The sequence below is a fragment of the Hesperophylax consimilis genome, chromosome 13, assembly GCF_061612785.1.
Source record: "Hesperophylax consimilis isolate HC1 chromosome 13, BYU_Hcon_1.0, whole genome shotgun sequence".
NCBI lineage: Eukaryota > Metazoa > Arthropoda > Insecta > Trichoptera > Limnephilidae > Hesperophylax > Hesperophylax consimilis.
In genome coordinates this window covers 19,302,537-19,317,868 of record NC_142848.1, presented here as the reverse complement: position 1 = coordinate 19,317,868, position 15,332 = coordinate 19,302,537, and the positions used below count along the sequence as shown (strand labels likewise).

General features: G+C 34.3%; 1 protein-coding gene across 2 annotated transcripts in view; it reads left to right on the top strand.

Moving 5' to 3' along the window:
• LOC149418548 (serine protease persephone-like) overlaps window positions 1-15,332 on the top strand; it is a 54,615-nt gene that overhangs the window by 1,739 nt on the left and 37,544 nt on the right. Inside the window, exons 2-10 of one of the 2 annotated variants that reach the window (XM_089638566.1) lie at window positions 228-331; window positions 743-803; window positions 2,299-2,402; window positions 3,069-3,129; window positions 3,375-3,478; window positions 4,109-4,169; window positions 4,414-4,517; window positions 4,601-4,715; window positions 5,489-5,601. In XM_089638566.1, the coding sequence (XP_089494692.1) occupies window positions 228-331; window positions 743-803; window positions 2,299-2,402; window positions 3,069-3,129; window positions 3,375-3,478; window positions 4,109-4,169; window positions 4,414-4,517; window positions 4,601-4,715; window positions 5,489-5,601 (827 nt within the window). The remainder of the gene's footprint in view (window positions 1-227; window positions 332-742; window positions 804-2,298; window positions 2,403-3,068; window positions 3,130-3,374; window positions 3,479-4,108; window positions 4,170-4,413; window positions 4,518-4,600; window positions 4,716-5,488; window positions 5,602-15,332) is intronic. The other variant, XM_089638567.1, reaches the window with a different exon arrangement.

Here is a 15,332-nt window from a genome sequence, read left to right as displayed (position 1 = left end):
TGCGCATAAAGCAGAAAGGATATAACTATGTATCTTTTCATAATACGTTTCTTGTTTTGGCTTTTTTTGGCTTTTGAAATGCCACGACTTTCTTCTCTCTTGGTGTATTAAGGTTATTACCCTCTACGCGTCATGGTCTGGTCTATTTCAGCACATCGCTCGCCATATGGGAATGTATGTCTGATAGCGTGTCTGTATGTGTCACCTGTTATTGTGCTATGTTACAGGCGATTCTTGCACCGTGCAGAGTACTGGGCGGCCAGGCATATGCAGGCATATATCTCAGTGCCGCGTGGTCATTGATGCCTTCCAAGAAGGAATACCTCTTCAGGTGAAACCACTACTTGATTCTGTTATAGATCATCGTAACCAATCTGTACATACGCTGTACTATACATACATATCACAGATATTAAATGAGATATCTTTCATTGCGAAATAATATTGCCTGCTATCAAACCTTTCTGAATTTTTTATGTTATGTGAAGTAAATACATATATTTTTTTTAGTAAATAATTTTCGAAAAATGAAATACAAAATAAGTATAATTTTATAGTGTTACGGTTTTAGCGTGATCCCCGGTTTAATTCTCGGTGGCAATCTTTTTACTTGCTCTTTGATATTCTAATCTCAGAAATGGGATAGGTCTATGCCTGAACAATCTAGAAGCTCTGAAATATATAAATACTACAATGAACGGTTAGATAATGCGTTTTAAATTACCATTAATATTGTTTTCAGATATGCGATCATGAGGGCACCGTTCCGATTGTCTGCTGTCCTCGGGAGTCAGTATTAGAAGGTACAGTACTTATCCAGTAGACGATGGTCCTTCCATATATAGCATGGTGTATCTGTGTGCTGTGTGCTTGTAGTAGACGTTCCGATTGTCTGCTGTCCTCGGGAGTCAGTATTAGAAGGTACAGTACTTATCCAGTAGACGATGGTCCTTCCATATGTAGCCTGGTGTATCTGTGTGCTGTCCTCGGAAGTCATTATTAGAAGGTACAGTACTTATCCAGTAGACGATGGTCCTTCCATATGTAGCCTGGTGTATCTGTGTGCTGTCCTCGGGAGTCATTATTAGAAGGTACAGTACTTATCCAGTAGACGATGGTCCCTCCATATGTAGCCTGGTGTATCTGTGTGCTGTGTGCTTGTAGTAGACGTTCCGATTGTCTGCTGTCCTCGGGAGTCAGTATTAGAAGGTACAGTACTTATCCAGTAGACGATGGTCCTTCCATATGTAGCCTGGTGTATCTGTGTGCTGTCCTCGGGAGTCATTATTAGAAGGTACAGTACTTATCCAGTAGACGATGGTCCTTCCATATGTAGCCTGGTGTATCTGTGTGCTGTCCTCGGGAGTCATTATTAGAAGGTACAGTACTTATCCAGTAGACGATGGTCCCTCCATATGTAGCCTGGTGTATCTGTGTGCTGTGTGCTTGTAGTAGACGTTCCGATTGTCTGCTGTCCTCGGGAGTCAGTATTAGAAGGTACAGTACTTATCCAGTAGACGATGGTCCCTCCATATGTAGCCTGGTGTATCTTGGTGGTGTATGATTGTAGTAGGCGATGGTCTCTACCTATGTGGTTGAGTTGAGTTGAGTTGAGTTGAGTTTGAGTTGAGTTGAGTTGAGTTGAGTTTGAGTTGAGTTGAGTTGACCGGTCAGTGGTTGAGTGGGCATAGCGCTTGGGTCTCACCCGAGCGTCGCGTGTTCGATTCCTCGGCTGGCTAAGTCCTCCATCACAACACAAGCAACATTTTCGGCTTTCTGTGGTGGTAGTAGGAGATTTTCAAACATTGTTGGGTTATTCGTAACCCGGGAATGTTTGTCTTTCTTTTAAAAAAAAAAAAAAAATGTACCCTGGTGTATCTTTAATAATAATAATGATTTATTGTCTTCTTTTCTTAGTAACATATAGAGATAATTACGATTGGAGAATACTTTTTGGACGCGAGGCCTTCTTCAGAATGACTAGTTTAAAATACTAGCTACGTTTTTACAATTGACTGTAATTTTCCTCTTATTTTGAACGTCAGCAAGAGGTAGGGATACGTGTCGTTATTTTTTACACTTAAGAACGATTGCAAAATAACCATTTTACCTACCTCAAAATTAGTAGGCTGACAAAGAAAATGTATTTAGATAATACACACGGTGTCCAAAAACTCGTAGCACAACCGTGAAACTGGTGAATTTGCCTCTGCAGAAGGTACCTCACTTTCATTTCAAACGCTTTATTCACCATCACCGGTTGTGTTGTGTAACCCTGGTATGTCTGTTTGTTTGTAGGTGATAACTGCACGGTGGTGGACACGGGAAGGGCGGGAGTGTGCAGTCGATTCGCCAACTGCCAGACAGCGAAGGAAGCCTCCAGTAAAGGCATTTTGCCACAGGTACTGTTCCTCCCTTTGTGAATCTGACAAGATCAAGTTTTTAAACTTACGGCAAATTTATTTTCTACTACATATAATCAAAAATAAAACCAGCAATGAACAAACTGTTTGAAAGCAATTATCTTTTAAGCTGTTTTTCCTAAATCACTTTCATAAAAACAAGAAGTGTCCGGTGAAAACAACAAAAACAATTTCATATAAATATAGTACCTTTAATAAACAAAGGTATGATAACATATACACAATGCATCAATTCTTAGCGTTCAAACGCAATCGATGTAGACATCCGAAGCGATTCGGCGAGTTAGTCCCACAGGCCGGGAGATAAAACAGTCTTTAAAGAAAAGATATCCAACAGCAACATAGAAATTAATTCAACAATGAATGCAAGTGGACACTCATAATTTATAATATTTTTTAACTATGAGTTATTTTAACTGTTTTGGCCTCAAATCCAAATTTAAGTTTTTAAAGAAAAAGGCCGAGCAGCTGTTTCTTGATGCATTCCCCTCGGAGCGAGGACAGGTCCCGAGTTCGATTCTCGTACGTGAGCTAATCTTTTATTTTCTGTGCCTTTTTCTCCCTCACATCTAAACAACAAAATCATAAAAAAGATTAATTTTAAAAAGGTAATTTAAAATAATAACAAAACTGTTTTGTTTTCAGACATGCGACGTAGAGGGCAACGTTCAGATTGTCTGCTGCCCTCTGGTAACAGTGGTTGAAGGTATAGTACCCAGAACTTAATCATCATTCATTACAAATCCAGTAGGCGATGCGATGGCTGTTGATTTCCTTGGCTCACTCATCATTACAATACCATCATTGCAAAAGTCAGCCAGCCTTTGGAATTTTTGATGATACGTCTTACGGTAGACCGGAAAACATCAATTGGAATCTGGATTGCGGGTAGAATATTCATCGTCATGTTGGGTTGTATTGCTTAACCCTGGTGTATCTGTTTGTTTGAAGGAATGAACTGCACGATGAAGCACACGGGGACTATGGGAGTGTGCAGACCATTCGCCAACTGCCAGACAGCGAAGGAGGCCGCCAGTAAAGGCATTTTGCCACAGGTACTGTTCCTCCCTTTGTGAAACTGACAAGATCAAGTTTTTAAACTTACGGGAATTTGATTTTCTACAACATATAATCAAAAAGAAAACCAGCAATGAACAAACTGTTTCAAAGCAATTATCTTTTCAGCTGTTTTTCCTAAATCACTTTCATAAAAACAAGAAGTGTCCGGTGACAACAACAAAAACAATTTTATATAAATATAGTACCTTTAATAAACAAAGGTATGATAACATATAAACAATGCAACAATTCTTAGAATTCAAACGCAATCGATGTAGACATCCGAAGCGATTCGGCGAGTTAGTCCCACAGGCCGGGAGATAAAACAGTCTTTAAAGAAAAGATATCCAACAGCAACATAGAAATTAATTCAACAATGAATGCAAGTGGAGACTCATAATTCATAATACTTTTGAACTCTGAGTTATTTTAACTGTTTTGGCCTCAAATCCAAATTTGATGTAATCCTCTCGGAGCGAGGACAGGTCCCGAGTTCGATTCTCGTACGTGAGCTAATCGTTTATTTTCTGTGCATTTTTATCCCTCACATCTCAACAAAAAAATCATAAAGAAGATTCATTTTAAAAAGGTAATTTAAAATAATAACAAAACTGTTTTGTTTGCAGACATGCGACGTAGAGGGCAACGTTCAGATTGTCTGCTGCCCTCTGCTAACAGTGGTTGAAGGTATAGTACCCAGAACTCAATCATCATTCATTACAAATCCAGTAGGCGATGCGATGACTGTTGATTTCCTTGGCTCACTCATCATTACAATACCATCATTGCAAAAGTCAGCCAGTCTTCCGAATTTTTGATGACACATTTTACCGTAGACCCAAAAACATCAATCGGAATCTGAATTGCAGTAGAATATTCAGCGTCATGTTGTGTTGTATTGTTTAACCATGGTGTATCTGTTTGTTTGAAGGGATGAATTGCACGGTGAAGGACACGAGGACTGCTGGAGTGTGCAGACCATTTGCCAACTGCCAGACAGCGAAGGAGGCCTCGACGAAAGGCATTTTACCACAGGTACTGTTCCTCCCTTTATGTGTCTCTGACAATAACAACATGTTTGACTTTGCGCCCCTAACATGACCTTCCTTTGCTTACAGAAATGTGACTTAACTAATAACGAGTCGGAGTTGGTGTGCTGCTCGGAGGCTGCCAGTCCGCCGCTGCCGAAAGGACTTGTCACTGAGCTACCGATTGTCTCCAAGGCCACAGACTGTGAGTATTGCTAAACCAGACCACAAATATTATAAAATTATGTTGCATGTCTGAAAATCTGTTTCAGTTTTTTTTACAGTTTATTTGTAAATACACCTAATACATAGTTTCAAATTTAATAATTATTTTTGTAGTTTCTCAAATTAAAACTTTGCAATAGAAGGTTGTACGAAAGAAAACGATAAACACCTACTAAAAGCAAGCAAAGAGAAGTTCAATGTAAAAATACCAAAATCATGAAACTGTTTTTTAAATTAATTATAAATTTTAATATTCATAATTACAAACACTAAATATTCCTAATCTTGATGCTCACCACTCTTCTAGACACAAGCGCCGGCTTCTATAGAAGAGGAACATTAAAAAATCAAAAGCAGTGAACACTAATTGCATGAATTATTTTAGTTAACATTGATTATACTCTCTAATAATATTATACTGTAAATTGATTAATTATTTAATAAATAAAAATAAAACTATGCAATAATAGGTTATACGATAAAACTGTTACTTTTTTTTTCAAAGTTCCCTTATTAGACATAATAATAGAGTTATTCTAACTTTAAGTAGGGCACGTCAATTTATTATTTCGAGACCTCCTACTAAACAACACATCCGCAAAAATAATTTTTATGTTTTTCCTTTAGCTTAAGTGTAAAAATTAACGTTTTATTTTTATTAAATCATACGTTCAAATTTACTTGACCGAGGTAATGAAACAAGAGGCATTATATTAATATACACATCTGATAATTTTATTGTTTCCTCTACAGACTGCATAAAGCTGTCGGAAACTCGGGGAAACCTGTGTCCTCTGCACACACCAGACTCCAACATAGAATATCACCTGACTCCCATGAGGACTATCGCCGAGGCCCCGTACTTTGTAAGTTTCAGACATTAGGTAGCTTTATTTATTATTTATTAATTAATTTCTTGAAATGACTAACTAGCCTTCACGCAGTTTCCTGGCAGGGGCAGGCAGAGAGAATAGACCGTTACAATACTCTCGCATACACTACTTGCTTTATTCAAATTCAGGGCCGCCGAGAGGGCACGTTAGCCAAGTCCGAAACTTGGTGCCCGGGCCTAAGGGGGGGCCGGGACGGGGCCCGGATATTTTACTAAAAAATGCCAATGACACTAGGAACGGACGTGGGCCGGGCGCCCAGGCCCGCACGCTCCGTAGGCCCAACTGTCAGAGCGTGTTCACACACAGCACACAGCTATAATATGCGAGGGATAGCGTATTTCGGCATAACGTTCGCCGTACATTCCAAATTGGAATATATGGCGAGCGATATGCTGAATTACGTCATCCCACGCATGTGTGTGAACACGCTCTCAGAGCGTGCCACTCACAGCTCAAGCTACAAGCACGCCATGCCGGCCGGCCCGATGTGGGAGGGGCGATGCAGCCACCCGCCGCGCCCCCGCTCATACTCACCCCCGGGCCCTACCGACCCGATCGGCAGACCGTCGCGTCGGCAATCCGTCGGCGACAGTCATAGCGGAATCGCTGCGCGCTGAGTTTGGTATGGTTTTATGGTTTAGTCAGGTTAAGTAGTGTTTCGTTTGAACTGTTTGAAGTAAAGTGATCGTTGTGGCGTTGTGTCATTGTGAAGTTTTAAGTGAAGAACGAAGCGACTCATTCATATAACACTAATAATGAGCTATCGCTATCAGCACAAGTCAGGGGCCTTGAAAAGAAAGGAGATGGAGAAACGAGAAAGTGATGCCATATAAAAAAATTAAATCAGTGTGGAATTTTACAAAATTTATAGGAACATTTTCAGTAGACGGGACATTTTCATGTAGTGACGACACGAGCCCAAATAATGGATTTATTTATTTAAAAATAAAAATAAATGTACATTTCTACAAAATTTTACTAACATTTTCGTAATCTTAGTAAAAAGATCTATCCACACGAATTTTTCCAAGTCTTTATGAGATCCATGCAAGTGGCCTATTGAATTGTAAATGGTGATGGCGATTTTTCTGGAAATTTTAGGCCGGATTCTTCCCAAAAAAGATATCTTTTTGCCAATTTTCTTTTGGGTATATTCGGCATGTCTATTGAAGTTTAGTTTGGAATATAATATAACTCCTAAGTATTTGATTTCAGTAACATTTTCAATAATTTCACCATCAATTTTAATTTTGCTTTCACTGAATGTCTTCTTATTTCCAATCACCATACATTTTGTTTTTAATTTAATCTTATTTATTTTTAGCCATCTTGATACATCATCTAGTTTTTATTTTTTTTTTTATTTTTTTTTTATTGAATAAAAATAGTTAATACATATCAACAAACAAGTCCTGCTAAGCCAATTGAATTGGCTTGTCAACAGGTGCTTAAAGTTTAGTTTCATATAGATTTTATAAGGTATAATTTACATCTTATATCTACAGAATCAACAATTTTTTCATACAATTTTTCATACATATTAAAGTAGATAATTTTTTTCCGAAAGCCAATTTTTCACCATATTTTTAACCTTATTCATAGATTTACATTGCTTTATAGTGTCAGGTAATAAATTAAATATCTTCGGTATGTTGTATTCAAACGTTCTCTGTCCGTATTTATTATTAAATTTCGGAACTATTAACCCGTCATTGCGCGTGAATCTAGTACTGTATTTATGTTCTAATTTTTCTTTATGCTGCGGGGTAAATATATATTGAATTATGATTTTCTGCCATAGAATAGCCTTAACAGGTAAAATTTTGGCACTCTGAAACAGCAACGGTGTATTATGTCTCTGTTTAAAAATATTAGGGACGACTAGTAATTTTACAATTGCGTTTTGTACAACTTGGACTTGTTTCAGATTGGTTATACTAGTATTTCCCCATATGGTTAATCCATATCTTATAATAGATTCTGCCATTGACATATAAATTATTTTCAGTGTTTCAATTGATAGGAAAAAATTTAATGTGTACATTCTGCCAGCAATTGATCTGAGTCTTTTACAGGTTTTTTTAATATGTTTGTCCCATTTGAAAAAGCAATCTACTGTAACACCAAGATAGACATATTCTGTAACTAATTCTAAGCTTCACATTTACAATTAGTCGGGATATTTTTATGGATGCAATTAAAATTATGAGAAATAATATAAGGATTAAATTGAAATCTGGCATTAGGTGATCTTATGTGATTAAAGTCAATTTGCATGAGTTCAATTGCAATTTTTAGATCTTTATGTGATATGACCAATGCCGTATCATCTGCAAATACAAAATGTTTAACAAAAGAGAAAAGTTTTTTCATTATAGTTACATAAATTATATATAGTGTAGGTCCCAATATGGAACCTTGTGGAACTCCTGCAGATACTTTCTTTGTTTTACTAAAAGTATTATTTATTTTGGTACATATTTTTCTATTTCTAAGATAATCTTTAAATAAATTTAACACATTTCCTCTTATTCCAATTTTTTCTAAGGTTTCTAGCAGTTTTTTAGAGTTAATTGTGTCAAAAGCTTTAGAGTTATCGATAAATAACACAATAACATGTAATTTATTATTTAATTGATTATTTATGTAATTGGAAAAATCTTGCAGTAATTTTTCAGTATTTTTTTTTCTTTGAAAGCCATATTGATTTGGATCTATGATAGCGAATTTTTCAATGTAATTATTTAATTTATTTGATAAAAATTTTTCGAGAATTTTTTCTAACGCAGGTAGTATACTAATAGGCCTATAATTTCCCAGTTCAATGTGTTTTCCACCTTTAAATATTGGTCTAGTAATGCTACATTTAAATTCTTGTGGAATTTTCGCTTGCTTTATTATCGTATTGATTAAATGAGTAATTATTGGCCCAAGAGTTTTTATATTTCTTTTTAAATCAAACATTCTTATATTGTCAATACCTGTGCTTTTAGAGTTTTTCATTTTTTAACAATGTTTTCAATATCAGTTATAGTAGCTCTTGGTATAAATAAACTGTGAGGCAGTTCTTCCAGTACAATATTAGTAGCTTTGTGATTGCATTTATGTAACATGTTGCTGATGCTATCCGAGAAGTAATTCACAAAATCATTTGACACAGAATCCTCAGTTCTATCTTTTAACATATATCGTGTTATTGTTTCATCACAATCGTTTTTGGGTTTACGTCCTAAAATATTATTTATCACATCCCAGGTTTTTTTTGTATCATTAAAACAGTTTTTAAATTTATTATTATAGTAGTTAGTTTTATCTTTATTTATAAGTTTATTGACAAGGTTTCGTGATTTTTTGTATTCTGTTTCATATGTTTTGTTTGTTGGTGTACTTTTCCACTTTTTATATTGTTTATCCCTTTTATTTATTTGACATAATAATTCACTGCTTACCCATTCATTTATTGCATAAGGTCGTGTTTTCGGTTTTTGCACTATCGTTTTAGAACTACTCTTGTAAAATTTATTAAATAAAGATTTTATTTTTTCATATAATGAAATACAATCCTTCTCCTCTATAAATTTACTCCAGTTATAATCTCTAATATGTCTATCAATATCCTTTTGTGAGATGATTTGAATATACTTATTTGCAAAGTCTACCTGACGTTTATGACATTTTATATTAATAGCAGTGATAAAATGATCAGCAATATTATTTTCACAGACGCAAGCTGTTATTTTCTTGCCTCTAAATTTGGCAAATATATGGTCAATACACGTACGAGTAATTTGTCCATTTAATACAGCTTCTCTGGTTACTACATTGATGCATTTAATTAAATAATGGTTAGTAAGTAAGTTTTCATACGAAGTTACAATATTATCTTGTTCATCAAGCAAATTAAGATTTATATCTCCAAGTAAGATAATATTTTCCTTACTATTAATTGTCTCAAGATATGATGATAATTCCGTCAGAAATGAAGATTTACTGAAATTAGGAGGTCTATAGATAGCTATTATATTGACTTTAGTTTTGTCCTGGAGTATGAGCTTTCCTGATATATTTTCAAAATGTATTGATTTTAATGTTTTTAGTCTAAATTCAAATTTGTTTCTTATATACAATATAATACCTCCTCCTGACTTATCAGTCCTGCAGTAGTTATATGCATTATATCCAGGAATATTGTAAATACACATACTTTCAGTTTGAATAGATGTTTCACATAGCATCAGAATGTCAATATGCTTCAAACAATTAAGTAAATATATATGCAATACATCCCAATATTTTTGTATAGATCTTATATTTAATTGAATACAAACAAGATTATCAGACGAATTTGTGTTTTGTTTTTTTATCCAATCTTCTAAATTATTTACTGCACTACTTTCTATTTCATTATCATTATCTATATAAGAAAAATTATTCTGCGCCATTTAATTCGTGATGGTAATTAATTATTTTCTTGTTTTGTTTAACAGACATGTTTTGAGTATAAATTGAAGAATTTAATGTTAAATATTTAACAATATAAAAGTGATTGTAATTGAAGCTAATTTGTACAAGTACTTTTTGATAAAGGCTTAATAAATATAAAATAAACTGTATGTTCACATCTAGTGTTATTTCAGAATATTTGTCATATTTTAAAAAACTTTTAAAAGCTGTTTTTATAATTATGAATGTGAAATATAGTACACAGTGAAAAAATGCATGTTTAAGTAAACAAAAAAATGTTGTTGAAGGTGACGTTATGATATTACTATTAAAAAAATAATGTAATATAATAATGTTATTTTTGTTAGTTAATTTGTGATTTTTTATAATTTTTATAACAATATTTATGTAATAAAATGTAATAACACTAAATCTACTTTGGGACAGGTTTAATCTTATTTCTAGTCAATATTCTATTTTTTCTTTTGCTAAAAAGCTCATTTTTTTATACACAATACATTTCGTTTTATCGTTTGCAGAATGCCTGATGTCAATATTCCAGTTCATTTTTTTATTTTTTTTATCACAATTTTTACATTTAGGTTATTTATCTTTGTTAGCACAATCTTTGTATGAATGATCACCAGCACAGTGTGTACACAATGGTTTGTCCTTTTCTTTATGAAGACACCTGACAGAAGTATGTCCAAAGCCCAGGCAGTGATAGCATTGCACTAGAGGATGGGCATCCTCTACTTGTATTCTCTGGTATCCCACATAGATTTTACCGGTATATACTAGCCTTCTTCTTATTTCAGTACTAACTTCTATTATGTAATTAGATGTGTTATTATATTTGTTTTTCAAGATCTTTTTTAACGTCATCTCAATTTCTGGTTTATCTATCATCACATCCTTGATATCTTCATTCTGTTTGATTATATCTTGTATTATATCATCCTTATTATAGTCATTAGCAATGCCCTTAAGTATTATAGTTGGTCTTTTCTTTTTAATTTCTGTAGCACTGATGTCTTTGAACTCGTCCCCAATAGCTTTACTCATTTTTTCCGCATCGTACTTTGTCGAACATTTTATAAGTATTCTATTTTTAGATATCGCATTAACACCAATCACTTTGGCACCAATCTTACTTAAGTTAATTTTCTTCCTGATTTTATTTTGTATATTTTCTGAAGATTCTTCAGTATTGTTCGATGAAACTATTAATTTGTAATCACTTTTCAATATTTTGTTTTGGTTTTCAGCTACTTTGCCGTATCCATATGTTGGTTCTATTATTTTTTCCTTTGCTTCAGATAACTGAAGAGTAAGATGTCCCATCCAGTTTAATATAGCACTTGTTTTAGTTGTAATTAAGTAAATTTGTTCTTTATTAAATTTATTCACTTTATCTTGAACACAATTCAATAAATCATCAATTGCCTCCTTCGCAGAATCCATGAATTGATGTGGATTCATTTTTTTTGAAGTAAAAAACACCGTTTTTATTAAGGTTCTAGATATTTAGGATAAAATTTAAATTTCGTTATGTTTCACTGTTTATTAATGGTTTAATTCACTAAATTGTTGTGTCTTATTGTCCTTTTTTCATAAACAATGAAATAGAGCACAGATTCACTTTTTTGAAGTTTAAAAACGCACAAACAACGCACGATTGCGAAATCAATGTTTTCTGCACTTTTTACTGCTTAAATATAGCTTTATTTGCGTTTATTTCTTTAAATTTGTATGAGCAATGATGAAACGTCAAGTCTGTAGGTAGATAAAATTAACGTTGATTAAAGTTCATTATTTAAAATATTTATTAGTTCTTTATAGTTATCTCCAATTAAGTATATAAGTATATCATCGGCAAATAGTCGTACTTTGCATTTTGAAAATATTTTCACCATGTCATTAATATAGACTTATAGAGTATGAACAATAGGGGTCCAAGGATCGATCACTGCGGTACTCCTAATTTATTTTCCATTGGGTTTGAAAATTGATTATATTTTTATTACCTGTTTTCTGTCTTTCAAATATAATAATTTAATTTAGCCTCAAGATATCTTGATTAACGAAGAATATGTAAATACACACAAACAAGAAACACAAGTATTTTATTTTGAGTATTAACCATAACTTTTTAAACATTTCCATTGAATAATTATGCTAAATTCGAATGATTGGTATAATGGTATAAGAAAAGGTAATGAAGTAGTATTCCTAGCAGTAGCAGGTAAGCATGAACTTATTAATTGTTATCTCACCCCCCCCCCGGTAAGTTGCGGGGAGGGGGCCCGGTATAGTCTACTAGACTTGGGGCCCAGATTAGCTGTCGGCGGCCCTGTTCAAATTCATAATTCATCTCACATACTCTTGCTTTATTCTGACTTTTGACCCGACCCGACTCAAGTAACTTCCACGTCGTATGTTCTCTTTACACTCCTTTCTTCGTTTATCCGCTCTACATGCCCAAACCATCTAAGCGTCAAGATGCCGAGTTGATAAAAAATAATATGAAACTCCCTTGATGGAAAAAATACTCCAGTTATATTATTTAACGTCCTGTAGGTATAAACAAATTCTGCGTCTTTTCAAAATGCTGATTAACTAACTTAATTATACTGGTAAAAAAATACAATTTTTAATAAAATATCTGATTTTTGCTGTATTTTAAATAGTCCTAAGCCTCTCCTCAACATACTTCCCAATTAAACAAACTCATCCACCTGTTCCAAGTATTCATCACTCACAACTATATTACATTGCTATTAACATGTGACTATTAAACAAACTCATCCACCTGTTCCAAGTATTCATCACTCACAACTATATTACATTGCTATTAACATGTGAGTATTAAACAAACTCATCCACCTGTTCCAAGTATTCATCACTCACAACCATATAACATTGCTATTAACACATGACCTTAGAGTTGGGCTGGCTGCGCACCAGGCAGCCGCCCGCCCTATAAAGTAGCAGCCAGTTGTAGCTTGTAATAATAATAATAATAAATAAAAAAATAAATATACAGATTTAGGAAACGAAATAAAAAGAATTTGGCATTCTCAGACTATAAAAATATTACCATTCGTTATTTCGGCTACTGGCATTATACCTAGCTCTCTAAGTAAGAATTTAGGCGTATTAGATCTATCAAAAAATTTATATATAAAGATGCAAAAGTCGGTCATTTTGAAAACATGTAGGATAACGAAAGATTTTTTAAATATTTATGTTGAGGGATCAGTAGGATTTATAGGCCCTGTTAGAAGTTCTACCGAGCCGAACCCTCTGATATGAAAATATCTGGAGTCGGTGATTTTTTTTTCCCATTTGATCTCTGGTGAGACGTGTTGTTGTTCTTGTATTGTTTTGTATTTATTTTACTTATATAATGCACTTGCATAATGTTGATTGACTACATGATCATTTGTGGAAAAGTGTGTGGAAGGGTTTAGTTTTTCCTATGGGGAAGATTTAACCCGGACAACAAAATCGGAAGCATAAAAAAAAAATTATAATAATAATTGGATAATTTGTAGAGCGCCGTTTTTGTGAAAAATCACCTCAAGGGCGCTGTACAATTTATTTCCTAGGATCTACATTTGTTATTTAGAAAAGATACCAAAACATACTTACCTGGCAAGTCACTTCCGACAAACACACTTATATTAAAAAGTTTATGCTTATAAAAGATAAAACTGCACGCAGAGGACACTATATCAAAAAACACTGGTCATCGCATGACCTTAAGTCTGCTATAGTTTTTATTTTAATTTAATTTAACTGTATTTTAACTGTCTTAAAAAGCCTACAAATTGTTAGTTGTTATCATTTTTGTTTATTTATTTTTAATTATTATTTTTATTTATTTTATTTTATTTTTAGTATTTTTTTTTTACATTTTGTTAATTTAAATTGCCGTCGACTGTGAAAGTGGAGGTTTCTGAAATTATGGATACGACTGTCTGAAAAGGTGCGTTTTAAGTTTAGACCTAAATTCTGTCGAGTCTGCGATCATTCTCAAATCATGTGGCAGTCCATTCCAGGCTTTAGGTCCTGACACGGCAAAAGCACGCTCACCGAACTTAGTATCTGGTGTGCGCTTTGGTTCCTTCAACCTTCCGATAGCTGATGACGTTGCTGACCTAAGGGTTGACTGTCGGGAATTGGAATCTTCTGGAATACACAATTCTGATAAGTAAGCCGGAGCCATTCCGTTAAGTGACTTAAATACCAACCAGCATACCTTGAACTGGATTCTTTCAGGACATTTGAGCCAGTGCAGATTATTGAGATGCTCTGAAATGTGGGAGTATTTAGATACTCCGGTGATAAGCCTTGCCGCGGCGTTGAAAACGGATTGTAATTTGTTGATTTGACATTTGGGGAGACTTGCATATATTCCGTTGCAATAATCTAGACGTGAAACAACATAGGAATTGACTAACAATTTAGTCGCCTCTGTTGGCAGGTTTCTCCGCACTGCTTTAATTTGCCTTAATTGAAAGAACCCCGTGCTTACAGTTCTGTTCACCTGAGTTTTAAGGGAAAAATTAGCGTCCAGATTGACACCCAGTAATTTGATGCACGTTTTTGGAGTGATGTCACTTCCTGAAATGGTTATTGGGGAGTTTTCAATGATATGCTGACGTCTGCTTGTAGCAGTCCACAGAAACTCAGTCTTTGTGGGATTGTAGCAGCCAATATCACCAGTTCTACTGGCTGCCACGACAAGTGCGTGAGGACTGAGGCATCCACACACATGTACCCTAGTCACATTTGAGGCTGGCTTCCACAGCCGACGATATTTGACTTCCATAGAGCCCTAGGACGTTCCCTTGAATACACATTGCAGATCATGTTGGCTGCCTTGTGTGTGGCCAGTCAAGTATATACAAACTGCATTCATCCTAGACACGAGAGACCGTCGTTCTTGAAATAAGCAACATTCAAACAGACGCGTACTTCCATACTATTTGCTTATTCATTGCAATACATTTATGTATTTTGGGGATGTTAAATTTCTACGTGTCATTATTTTGTCCTTGAGTTATCTCCAAACTTGGTTGGTAAAGAAGTGGTTATCAATTTGTAACGCACGTTTCTCTCCAAATCAATATTTGTTTTATCATGTTTAAGAAACGAATCTTCAAACTTATTTTACGACATGTTTAGAACACATTATATAAAAAAATTCTTTCGAAGGTTTTTTAAATGTAATTATTAATTATTAAATGAAAATT